We start from the raw sequence: 13,326 nt of genomic DNA, 5'->3' as shown, positions 1-13,326 counted from the left end.
GTTGCTGACGAAAATGATCCCGCTAACAGGGATGGGTTGAGGTATATCTATAATTCCATGTGTATAACTTGTATTATCATCTACATGTATGATGAGTATTTCTGTTGAATCGATGTGGCTATGCAAAATCATTGGATGTTTTTGGAACTAGTGAATGTAACTCGCCAAAATAAACTCAGATTTTTTTTATATAACTTTATCAAACAAAACATACATGTATTGTGTAACTTGAAGTCCTATGAGTGTCATCTGATGAAGATCATCAAAGGTTAGTGATTAATTTTATCTCTATTTGTGCTTTTTGTGACTCCTCTTTTTGGTTGGAAAAATGGCTGTGTTTTTCTGTGGCTTGGTGGTGACCTAACATAATTGTTTGTGGTGCTTTTGCTGTAAAGCCTATTTGAAATTGGACACTGTGGTGGGATTAACAACAAGATTACCTTTAAAATGGTTGAAGATACATGTATGTTTGAGGAATTTTAATTATGAGATTTCTGTTGTTTTGAATTTGGCGCCCTGCACTTTCACTGGCTGTTGTCATATCATCCCGTTAACGGGATTGCCGCCCTAAGAAGTTTTTAGAGGTCTTCTTTAACCTCGTGTTACCTTTCAGGATCGTGACTAATCGTAGACCTCAGCTGCAGCTCGTGGTCATTCTAGTCTGATATGTTAATTCTTAAAGCAAAAGCTTTATACCCTCGGGTTAAAAGGGGGCTCTTACGTCATGCTGATACGCTCTCTGGGTTCACTGGAGCATGGCTAATTACGAGGCAAGGTATCACAATTTACTATGATCTTGTTAAAGAACTAAAATCACAATCTTATCGTCACATAAACATTGTCTTTATCCTGCATATTTTCTACACAACGTGAAGTATGTTAACATGATATAGACAGCATGAAAATTCTTCAAGTTTCAATGTTTTCGTTATAAAGTCTTCATGCAACTTTTAATGACATAACAAAATAGACCTTCATATTCCAAATTCCAACTGTCATCATTCCCAACACTCAGATGTGAAAATATATTGTCCCAGTGTCCATTGTTTGATGTTGTAGTTTTTGGGCGGCAAACTCTTCATAAAGCCCACAGACATTCCTATCGCTCAAACTAGACCCCAAAAGGAATCATCTGCTGCCTATGGTTTACGATCAACGTGAGGTGTCATAAAACCTCAACATCAATCCCTCCCTCTCCCTCCGAAGGAGAAGCGGGGCTCTGTAGAGATGATCCAGTGTAACCTGATCCTTGGATCCTCACAGGAGAGTCATGACACCTGGTAGGTTGATTGATAACCTGAACTAGGTTGCAGACATTGGTTACGGTTTGAAACTTGTTCTTGAGTTGGCAGCTTGATGAAAGCCAGTTAATATTTAAATCACCCAAAAAATGTACCTCTGTTGATATCGCATACATTATCAAGCACATATTGACTTAGGACTTGGTGGTCTATAGCAGCTTCCCACAAGGCTTTCTCTCTGTTTCTCCCATCTTAGCAGACTACCTGTTCAGCAGCTTGGGCCTGGGGGCGGTTGTGATGTGGCTCAGCCCGGGTTATATCACCTTGATGCGTGTCTGATGCCTGTATAACTTGCTGAGTGACAATATCTCTCCCCATCAGGATAATCCCTGTTCAGTGGCCTTGGACTCTGGCCTGTGGATGGCCTGGGTTATATTAATATGGTGTGTGTCTCTTACTTTGTCTCTGTAACTCGTTGAGTGACAGTACTCTGTCTCTCTCTGTCCGGCCTCCATCTAGCAGACTCCCTGTTCAGCGGCCTAGGGTTGGGGCCTGTGGTGGGCCTGGGTCTGGTCGTACTCCTCCTGGTCCTCGTGGTGGTGGACGTCAGCTGCTACTTCCTGCGCCAGTGCGGCCTGCTCATGTGTATCACGCGCAAGCTCTGCAGCAAGAAGACGGCCACCAGCGGCAAGAGCAAGGAGATGGAGGAGGGCAAGGCCGCCTACCTGTGAGTGGACCTTTGACCTTGGAACTGCGGTGACTGACCTTGTGTTATAGAATGTGTGATGTGACATTGTCAGTCAGGCAGTTAGTCGCAAGCTATTGTTCACTCGCTCACTCACTCACTTGCTTACTCACTCACTCCCTCCCTCACTGACTCCCTTACTCACTCACTCGGAGTGCGTCTCAATTCTTTCTACTCCCTTTTCCCTCATGTTCTGATCTGGAAGAATTGGAAAGGTGAAAGTTAATCCTCCATTTAGTTTGACATTATTTTCAGCTGTCCAAACTTGACATATAATTGCAGATAATGGAAAGTAAGCCAATTTAGACGATTGAGACGCACGCAAAGGCAGTTTATATCTCACCCGGTCACTCCCCACTGTCAAAATATGTAAATCACTCATTTAACCATGCAGAAATATACTTGGTACAGTTGTATTTTCTTCATGTGAACTGTATGTGGTATGTCTGGTGTGTATGCACGCACTTGTGTGTTTGTACGTGTGTGCATGTGTGTCCATATGTTCGTTTGTGGCGTGTGTGCACATACATGTGTACGTGGAAAAATCTGTATGTGTGATAGTGGGGAATAATACAAGATTATGTGTTTGTTCGGAGGGTCTAAATCGAGGTACAGTGTGTGCTTATCTATGTTCAGGCTTCACTGAGCATGCCATTACAAAACCACATCTATTACTATTTACCTCCACTTTCATTCCCATGAAACTGGAGTTTAATTTGAAACAGCATGAATAATTAATAAACGCAAGATAGGAGTGATGACTCTAGCACAGCAGAATGGATGTAGAGTGAGAGTGAAAGAGATTGGGGAAATATGGAAAGAGAGAGAGGGGGGTTGGAGAGAACGAAAGATAGAGAGTGAAAGTGGAATAAAGTGGAGAGAGGGATATAGGGAGAAAGATGGATAGAGTGGGAGAGTTGTCAGTGTGTCGCTCCAAGCCAAAGGAAGGGAAGAGCCTAACAAGACATTGTGTAGCTAGACTGACATTGTGTTGAGTCACAGGGAGGTGTGATGGAGTCTGCAGTCTGCGTGTGTGTGCGTGCGTGCGTGTGACTGTCTAGTCGGTGGGCGGGTGGGTGCGTGCGTGCGACTGTCTGGTCGGTGGGTGGGTGCATGCGTGCGACTGTCTGGTCAGTGGGTGGGTAGGTGATATCTTCCTGCTGAGACTGCAGGACTGCCTCTGACTCAGGCCTTTCCACACATCTGAGGGATTTGGTTTAATGGAAAGTAGGAGATGCTTTAAGTTTCAGATGCTAATTCAGGTCTACCACGGTGCTTAAGTGGTGCTAAGATGGGATTCTAAGTCTTAGAGATGTGTTGAATGTTCTGTAGGATTGTATAAGTTATGTAGAACACTTACATGTAAATGGTCCACCTTATCATGACAGTAAGTGGTGAATGGAAAGAATGGATAGTAAAATTTGATTCTGATGGAGTTGACAACAACTTGACTTGGTTGTGCTGGTCATTTCTATGAGGCGAAGCATACGGCGTGTTTTACCAGTTTGCTTTGGGCAGCATCTCATTCCAAAAAGTTGTTCCCTCCCTTGCAGCCTTGCTAGATCTGATTTTAAAATGGCTGTAAGCAAAATAGAAGAAACTAGCTAGAGCTACTGCTTACACCAACTCAATTGTCTCAGATCTGCAGGGCTGAACAAGGGCAGAGGGAAAGGGACAACAACCAGCCCGTATTTGTTCCCACACAATAGCGGCCTACTTTATATTTCCAAAAGAATCACATTATCATTAAATAATTTGAATAAATTAAAATAACTTTAATTCACTGGCTAATGAACTATTCATTGATTTCAGGAATGCATGCTTTCAGCATTTTTAGGTGCCGAAGCATACAAATGTGCATTAGCAATGTATAATTATTGAATTGCATATTTGATGTGTTTTTGCCTGCCATAATTCATTTTGTATTGAGCAAAGACGTGCTTGTGTGGGAAAGGTGGTCATAAACGGTCTGTGTCCTTTTTAATAGATTCACATGGTGTTTCTATACAGACTAAATACATTCCTAATCATAATCATTTATTTAGCTTATATAGTGCTTTTCAGTAAAAACATTTTTTATCTCAGTGCTTAAAAAGCTAAATAAACAAGCACAGCATTGTAAAAACAAATTCAAATACGTCCAAATAGAGAGACATCTATTTGGGGACATAATATTACTATGAATAACATTTAGGATGGAATAAATTAAACGAACACCCAACATGATTGATTAACCCATTTATGTCTTCTACCGAGATAAATGTACAAGTCATCTCCTATACTTAATTATTGTTTAGCATTTTAAGCACTGTACACTTTTCACTAAGTGGCAAATATAATGGCAAAGTAACTGGCCGTGTTTTTTTGTTGTTGTTGTTAGGTTTGTAAGATTTAGGTCTGCATCGTGGAGGAAATAGTAATTGAGTTATCTTTGGCGTAGGAGTGTTGTCTTATGTTATAGGTTATAATAGGATAGGTAAGGTCTGGCGGGACTTGAGGACTGCACTTTTTCTTCGTAAAAAGGTATATTTTATGTGTTTCCGATATGCTGTTTGGACCTCGTTTCTCCCTTGTGTTTAAAGCAGGGTTCTCAAACTACAAGCCCGTAGGCCAAATGCATCCCGCAAGCTGCTTTAATGTGGATGGTACTTGTCAATTGTCTCTACACGTTTATGTTCGGCCTTCTCAGACTGTTTGAGGACTGAACCTTACGCCGGGCATACACTACACACTTCTAAAATCTTAATAACAACTTGGACATGTGCCGATTTCCTTGTCCCAAATATCTAATTCTGCCCATCCTCAACCCCAGGTTGCTCACATTACACAATGATTCCCTATTTGATATTGCCCTGAGGTTCTCGGTTGTCATAGGGAAAAAAATGCTGACATGCAAGTGAACTGGTTTATTAGTGTGCACATTATTATGTGCAGAAACATTTTATTTTTTAAAGAGACCCGAGGAGCAGAATATGGACTTAATTTTATATTAGCATTATTATTTCATATTATCTTTTTGGTTTCTATCATGGTAGGATGCAGATGTAATATTGGTGCCCTAGCTCGGTGGAGATTTCACTTAAGGACCAATGGAGTGGTCTAAAATAAGCAAACTCTGCTCATCCGGGCCATATAAAACGAACTTGCCCATTGAAAAGGCATTTTCAGCTCCATCAATCTATCTTCCATCACCTCAGTCCACACGGCGTGTGTTGCTGTTGCTTTCTTCTTTGCCATCATTGTTAGTCTCACATGCTGAGCACTCATTGGCCATTGTCATCAGTCCTTGCCCAATCGCGTCGTAGCACTGCACATACTACAAGATGTACGACCATAAAGTCAAAAAATTCTCAGACAACCGACAGGGATCTGGAGAACTGAACAGCCATCATCGGTGTGTCCTTGACTCGCTCAAACTTCGTGAGTCCCAACGTACTAATCCTGGCCCTATTTCATAGGATTTCACCCCGATCATGGAAATTTGTCTGGGACGGCAAAAATGTGGCGAATTTGTGGCAAAAAAAATTGAGTAGTGTATGCCCGGAATTATGGACTTTTCGGGCTTATTATAGGAAATCGGCCCCCTCAGAGTCACTACTGACATACTGTGGAGCTTAACATCCAAACCCCCTGAGATAGGAAGTGGTTGAACCCAGGGCCAGTCAGGTTCCCCCGACTCAGCCCAATCCAATCCCTTCGGATTGTCAGCAAGCCCCAAAGCACTGGTGTGAATAGCCTTATTGGCGAGATTAACATTGTCGAAGGAAGGAGCAAGCGAGGGAACGAGAGAGACTTCCCCACTGTGCTTTGGTGTCACTTGGAGGCTCTGTAGATTACAGGCAGGCACACTGAGATATCTCCTCCGCCTTCTGTGTGAGGGTTAAGTATACAGGGTTGCATGGAGACATGGCCGCTGGAGATATCATAGAAGTAAAGGAGAGACGAGAACAGGAAAGCGCTGCTTCTGTCTGCTTTGTGTCACAAATGGATTTGCTGTGTGTGTGTGTGTGTGTGTGTGTGTGTGTGTGTGTGTGTGTGTGTGTGTGTGTGTGTGTGTGTGTGTGTGTGTGTGTACCTGTGTGTGTGTGTGTGTGTGTGTGTGTGTGTACCTGTGTGTGTGTGTACCTGTGTGTAACTGTGTGTGTGTGTGTGTAACTGTGTGTGCACACACGTGCATGCTCATGCCTGTGTGTGTTTGTGCGTAGGGGCGATGGGTCCAAGGATCCTATCGTTGAGATGAGAACGGAAGAGGAGAGAATAACTAACCACGATGGGAGCCCAGTGCACGAACCCAACGAGACTACACCTCTCACAGAGCCAGAGTAAGGAACCAGAACCACTAGGGTTCTAAGGCCCTGTCCACCCTAATGCTGCGTTTAGATGGTACGAGGTAGACGGCAAACCGGATGTCATTGTTTTCAATGACAGGACAACTGTAAATGCCGTTGAGGCAGGTGGTGAATGCCGTCAGTAGCCACGATAGAAGGGACTTGCCCGCAGAGTGCAAATATTTCGACCTTTGCCGTAGCATTGTTTTCTACCGGATGTTAATTTGCACGTATTGTTTACTGAAATCACCATAGCAACGCATACTGTCGTGTTTGCTTGCTTTTGACGTCACCCTCTTTCTTGCGTCCTTGTCCAGCTATGCTCACTTGTATGATGTTTTTTTTGTGTCCCTCGTCTAAACGTAGCATAATGTAACCCCAACCTAACCCAAATATGCAGCCCTATTAGTAGAAAAGGGCACTTTAGCTGAAGTTGACAGGAAGCATAAGGAGTTGGTGTTTTAGTGTGTTTTCTAGGTCTTGGCTCATGGTATTACCCTTGCACTCACTTATCTGATATCATTACTGGACATATAGTTGTGGAAATGTGCTTTAGTATGAAAGAGTATTTTGAATTCAGGCCACATCCGTGTCCAGTCAGTCAAGAGCCTTCTACAGTACATGGTTCAACAGCCAGGGGCCAAAGGTCAAAATTTAGTCCATCTTACAGCAGGCCTCTTCAACCCAAGGGTGTCCCTTGCCGATGGGATCGTTGAACGCTACTGGATTTGATAGTTGTAGTGTAGTCTAATCGACTGAGCTTGTATGAGTACTGTACATTAATCAGGTGTAGATTGTTCGTTGTTGTATTTCCGGCGTTATAGATGAGGGATTGTTTTTGTTATATCATTTTTTGTTTGTGTATTTTTTATGTATGTTCAGTAAGTGAATTGAGTGCTGTTGAAACTGTTGACATTATCAACCACCATTTTAATATATTGATCAAGTAAATGTATTAATTAGACAGTCAGTCAGCTAGTGTTAACTTTGAATGTATTACATGCATTGAGTAGTAGTAGAGGACCGCTACTCATGTTATGGATGCATCATTCTCCATCGTGTTCACTCTATGCTGCCATGGAAACTACCACTCATCCCACCTCTTATAGTTTGCCAATAAGGATGCATGCTCTGTATGCGTGTATGTAAATGCATTATCTAAATGTCATACGTTTCACAGGGTGATTAAGTCCGTTCACATTCCACATTTCTAGGTATTGATTGTTTATGAGTATCTTCCCTGTACTGTAACCGTAATGAACGATGAACAGCCATGGTCATGAGTGAGACGTGGGTTGAGTGAAATGTGTAGTTATAATTAACCCTTTCATCTGAGGTCTCTCACTCAGACGTGTCTGTCTTCTTTTGTCTCTCTCCCACAGGAAGCTACCGCTGAAGGAGGAGAACGGGAAGGAGACGCTCAAGCCCGACATGATCGAGATCAAAGTGCACAGTGACAACAGCATCCACACAAAGCAGGACGACAGTAAAGCATAAAATGTCTGTGCCCTCTCGCCCCTCGCCGCAAACGAGAACACTTCGGAGCATCCTACCCTGAGACCAAAACACAGAATAAACACGACACGTTAAAAAAATATGATGATATCCCTTATATGTCCATAAGGGCCCAGAGAAAAACGAAAAGTGTGTGTAAATACAAATAAGAGAGAGGAAGACCCCAACAACAAGCGTTTTTATGTGACTAATCAATGATGTTGTTTCTATCCAAGATGGCTCCAGTCGAAGACACTTCGTGTTGATCAGTGATTGTAATATTGTTTCATTTTTTCCTTTGACTTTGGTTTTGTTGTTTTTTTATGCCTTGGCCGTTGCTTATCCGTTGCTTTTATTTATTTTCCTTCCCCTTCTTATTCAATCCCCATTTGCAAAAACCCACCTGATCCTACACACATACATACACACATGAACACATACACACCAAAGCTCTCTGTCTGAAGGATAAGTAGTGCCACTATCGACTCCCACTCAAGTCCGCTGTGCCTGGTAAAAAAAGATCTCCTACAGTAGCATTTACAGAGTAAGCTACCCTGTCCTCACTGCAGCAGTCTCGTCTGTATTCTATTGTGGCTCTGGTCTAAGATGTGATGTCTGGGCTGTCCTGTCTAATGCTTGTGTACTACGTTACATCCGCCCCTTTATGCCCGCTCCTCTTTGAGCTTCCGGCTCAGAGAATGTTGAGCTAGCTCATTGGTTATGCCACCATTTTGATTTGTTCTTTTAAAGAAGATTAAAAAATTAACAGGTACTGTAAAGGTGCCTTTGCACATTGTAGTGATACTCGTATTGGTGTGTCTGAATGTGTCTGCTGTTATGAGTGTGAGAGCTGTTATGAGTGTGAGAGCTGTGTAAATATATTTAGCATATTTGATCAAAATCGTTTGCGTTAACTATGCAAGCCGGTCTGTCTCCATTATTTTACTAGTGTACCATGTATGACAGCATGACAGGAAAAAAATATCTGATAACAGCTATTTGTTAGCCAGTCAGAAAGAATCCCCCAAGATCCATTATGGTTCTAGGTGGTTACATCTGAGAGGACCACGTGGTCAGCACACATGGTCCGTGTGGTCAGGAAGTTAGCCAGGAAATAAAAAATATTTTGAACAGAATATGAACATAGTTACACCTGCCACTGTTGACCAATGAGCTGGCTTCATTGTAGGGATTGTGCAAGGTTGTGTTTTAGCACTGGTTTTGATGGTGAGGCCATGAGTACTGCTGTTTTTTGGCAGAAAATGAATCTGTACCGGGCCCTTAGAGTTATAGGTAATGTTTCCTGTGTATTTGTTAACCGTCTTCATGGTGTATCCGTAACCAGGCTACAGCGCTTGTTATCTCGCACCTCAAAACACAACAATAAACAACAGAGACAATTTTGTGTTATTTTATGGTTACTCTGCTTTACATTGAATGTTTATTTACCTTTTTTGCCGTTCAATTCTTTTTAAATATATATTTTTTTCTCAAAGACAGGGAAAAAAAACAATTGATGTTGACATGAAATTGAAATGTGAAAATAATGTGGTTGGTCATACAGTCCTGTGAGTAGTTTTTTGGGGGAAAAGTAGTCTATAAAAAGGAAAAGAAGGTCATGTCCAATATTGTTTGCTTCATTTGAAATTTGTGCCATCATTCTATTGACTAAAGGTGAAAACCAATGAATGTTGAATTGTTCTGTTCTCAACTGTTAGACTAGACACGGGCACACACAAAGTATTTCAGTCATGTTTTTTTAGATACACTTAATTTATAGTTGATTTTAGTTTAATGCCAATATTAATGATCGAAAACCAATAACTTTTTTCTGTTCATTTTCTTTCTCTGATGTTGTCATGTAAATAGGTAAAGAAAAAAAAACATATTTTACAAAGCTCTTATGTAAATAGACCCGGAAAAGATGAGTCTTTTTTCGAAAGCAAAAGCAGGCTTTCTTGTGTGAACGCTCTCCAGCTGAAAAAAAAAGAAGCTTATTTTAGTTCTGGTCCGACAGTTCAGTGACGACGTGACAGTGGTCTTTACTATTCATCACTTTACCCTCAAGAAAACACACACACAGTGGGCCCTTAGGTCACTTCACAGCATTTCAATGGAGGCTGTAATTAAGATAATAGCATGACTTGGTTTTCCCACGGCCCATTGTCCCCCTGGTCCCTTGCTGCGGTGGCAACAGTGTAAACCATTAAATTAAAATGTAATAGGAGGCTTGTTTGCCATTAGCCGAGGGAGCGGCGCACATGCTCTTTGGTGACTGGACTATTCCTTGCAGAGTCGACGTGACGGACGCCGTCGTGCTGCCCATTCGTTTGTAATGACCCTGTAGTTAATTAGCGGCGCTGTGAATTCTGGGAAATATAGTATTTGCCACTGCTTGAGAGCTAGGTGGACTCTGACAGTTAGCTCTGCTAGAGTAACGAGGGTTTTAGCACAGGCAGCATACAGTATTTGAGCACTGAAATGGGTGTGATACCGCGTGTGTGTGCGTGCCTGTACATAAGTCCATGTGTGCGTGTGCTGTGTGTGTCTTAACCTGAATTTAAAAATTGATTATCATGTATATCGCTGTCATCAATTCTCTGACTGGAGCGCTCTGCATGTGTGTCTGAGAATCCCCTCTACCCCTCTTTGCTCCATAGGTTTTACCCCATAAAACTGGCTTTGTTTTCTCTCCCAAAGCACGATTGATAAACTGTACCTGCAGTCCTGGAGTTGCTCTGTAGCCTGTTAAGACAACTGTAAATAGGGAGCACATTGCCTGATGGCCATGAGATTTGTACATGTTATTTTATATCTGAATATCAGTCTATTCCCCCGTTCCCTCCTCCCACATCTCTCCCCCTCGGACTCCGTCTCAGTCTGTCTCCATAGAGAGTACTGGTGTGTTTCTAGCTCTGTATTGTGTCCCCGCCTCTTGTCCCCCTCTGGACTCCCCAGACTGAGTGTGCTTACGCAGGGGGTGGAAACTGTCGATGTGGCCGTAACCTGTGGAACACCCTGTAACAAACCTCCTGTCATTTTATCAGCTGTAAATAAACATGTCCTGGTGAAAGATGACGCATGTGGGAGTCGGTCATTTAGTAGGTTTCATCTCTTTTAAAAAAAATCTTGGTTGTGGTTTTACTACATTTGGTGACCCGTGTGATGAGAATTAAAGAATAATGGGATGTGTCCCAAATGGTACCCTGAAGTGCACTATGTAGGGAATAGGGTGACATTTGGGACACAGATATCCTCATACAGGGCACAGAGTGTAGTGGTGCAACACAAATCTTGAATGGGAATTGATTCAATGTCAGACCTGGGTTCAAATACATTCGTATTTAAGCATTTGTATTTTAAACACTTCTTTTCTTTGTATTGGTATATTTCCAAATACATTCCAATATTCAACTACTTGCATTTTCAAGGTCAAAATATTCTATTACCCACTTCAAATGTATGCGAAAGTAATTGAAGTACAATAAATAGTATTTTAACTGAGAATACTAATACTATAAGTCAGTAAGTGCAGATTTGTAGATAAACCTCAATCGCATCAAGGTCACTTCCACACCATATCAGTCTGCCTCGGATGAGAGGGACCGAGCAAAACACATATTCAACTCGATTCTATTTCAGGAGACAAAGTGTTTTTTTTAACAATAATTTACCAAAACAAACGTAGAGCTCTGCTCAAAGGGCTCCAAATGGTTCAAAACACGAGACAACGAGAACTGAAGTGCTTTCTAACTAAGCTGCCCCCTCTTCAAACCTCATTTGAAGTTTCTATATAACATGTACTTGCACTACTTGCCCCTTCTCCTCGCTGCTCTGTTTTCCCTACGAGAGGGCTCTGTTCGCTGAGGGTTTGATTTTGCTTTGAGTGCTTCTTTCTCTCTGTTCCCTCACGATGTTAATGGCCTGTTCACCAAATGGGCTGAAACCAGTTCAAGGTAGGGTGACCCGAATATGAAAATGAATAACTGGTACATTGATCAAGTTTGATCATAAAGTTACTGGTCCCCCGTGTCAAACAATTGGAATCAGGAGGCAGGCATTACCATGGATTTACTTCCGGCTTTATGCTTTATGCAATGGTAGCCTCCTAACTAATTTAAATATGTACGGCTTTAAAACTGTTATCACATGTGCACATTCCCTTGCTTTGGCCTTGTTGACAAACCGTAAAGCTCAAGCAGAACGTCCGACCAAAGATACTGGTAACCTTTCGCCTGTGGTTTGACGGTTAGCTACATAGCTACTTACCAGCATGCCGGCAAAAGCACACTGTGTCGTGACTGGATGCCGTAGTGTAAAAAACACTATTTACCCGAAGACATCTGACAGCAGTGGCTGCTTTGCATTTCAGGTGGACAGGCTGCACAGGAAATTACGATACGGTCGCGCATGTGCAGTCCACATTTAGAGATGAAATTGCTTTATCAGTTGGGAGAACATTCGGAAGCTAATCCTGAAGACGGATGCTGTTCCATTATTGACAGTGGATCTGGCAAGCGCTGACCATAATGTAAGTATCAGCGTTTGATGAGTCTGACACGTTAGCCAACATTTTAGGGGGGGGGATCGGGGGCTAACGTTAGATAACGCAGCTGTGGATGTGTTGACTTGTGAACCGTGTATCTTCTGTAACACACCTGATAGTCACTATATGGTATTTGTTCTTCCATCCCTAAGCCCCCCTACATTGAGTCTTAGAACTGCCAGCACGCAGCTGGCATGAAGGAATGTTGTCCACAAAAGGAGTCGCGGTGTGTATAGTATTTCTAAATGACCTCAAATCATATTTTGCCATCTCCTTTTGTCTTTCCACTATCACCAAGCTGTAATGATGGACATTTTAGAAAATTCCACATCTACTCTGTCTGCACAGCTTCCCAGGCAACCACTGCAGCTTGAAAATCAGCTTTCCCAAGGCAAAGAAGGGGGGGATATGCTGTGAAGCGTGTGAAGACCGACCCAACATACTGTATGTCATTGTTATTCATTCATAGAATGAGTAGATCACTACATCAACACATTGATAGCATCATAACTCTGAATGGTAAATAAAAGGACATCAAATTCATTAACAATTTTACAAAATATTATAGGTTCTTGGATTTCCTTTTCAACGAGGTCACCCTTGAACCAGTGCCGTATATGAGGAAGCTGTGCGAGATGTCCATCCCAGGGCCCCTGTCTGCCCAGTGTGAGAGGCCTAACAAGGAGGAGGCCATAGATGGATTTGTCTGCCTCTTCAATCGTGGGGGTGACTGAAGCCAAAGGCTTGACTGAAGCCTACTTGATTGAAGTGGGATACATGGGTTCTCCTCCTGTCCCCTCCCTGTCAATCTCTATAGTTGGTTGCATTTCCTATAGCCTAAGTTATTCATTTTTACTTGAAAAACTTCAGCAAACTTAACACGTGTAAATATTTGTATGAACATAACAAGATTCAACAACTGAGACATAAACTGAACAAGTTCCACAGACATAAGACTAACAGAAATGGAAT

At 42.2% G+C, this 13,326-nt stretch overlaps 1 protein-coding gene across 2 annotated transcripts in view; it reads left to right on the top strand.

Moving 5' to 3' along the window:
• LOC115134555 (neural cell adhesion molecule 2) overlaps positions 1-10,886 on the top strand; it is a 408,204-nt gene extending 397,318 nt beyond the window's left edge. The window contains exons 15-17 of one of the 2 annotated variants that reach the window (XM_029668660.2): positions 1,761-1,968; positions 6,192-6,308; positions 7,697-10,886. In XM_029668660.2, coding sequence (XP_029524520.1) covers positions 1,761-1,968; positions 6,192-6,308; positions 7,697-7,811 — 440 coding nt within the window. In that variant the 3' untranslated portion in view covers positions 7,812-10,886. The remainder of the gene's footprint in view (positions 1-1,760; positions 1,969-6,191; positions 6,309-7,696) is intronic. The other variant, XM_029668680.2, reaches the window with a different exon arrangement.
• Positions 10,887-13,326: the final 2,440 nt, after the last annotated feature.

The sequence above is a fragment of the Oncorhynchus nerka genome, linkage group LG2 (genome assembly GCF_034236695.1).
Source record: "Oncorhynchus nerka isolate Pitt River linkage group LG2, Oner_Uvic_2.0, whole genome shotgun sequence".
Taxonomy (NCBI): Eukaryota; Metazoa; Chordata; class Actinopteri; order Salmoniformes; family Salmonidae; genus Oncorhynchus; species Oncorhynchus nerka.
The sequence above is the reverse complement of the archived record's forward strand: the minus strand, read 5'-3'. Positions and strand labels throughout refer to the sequence as shown.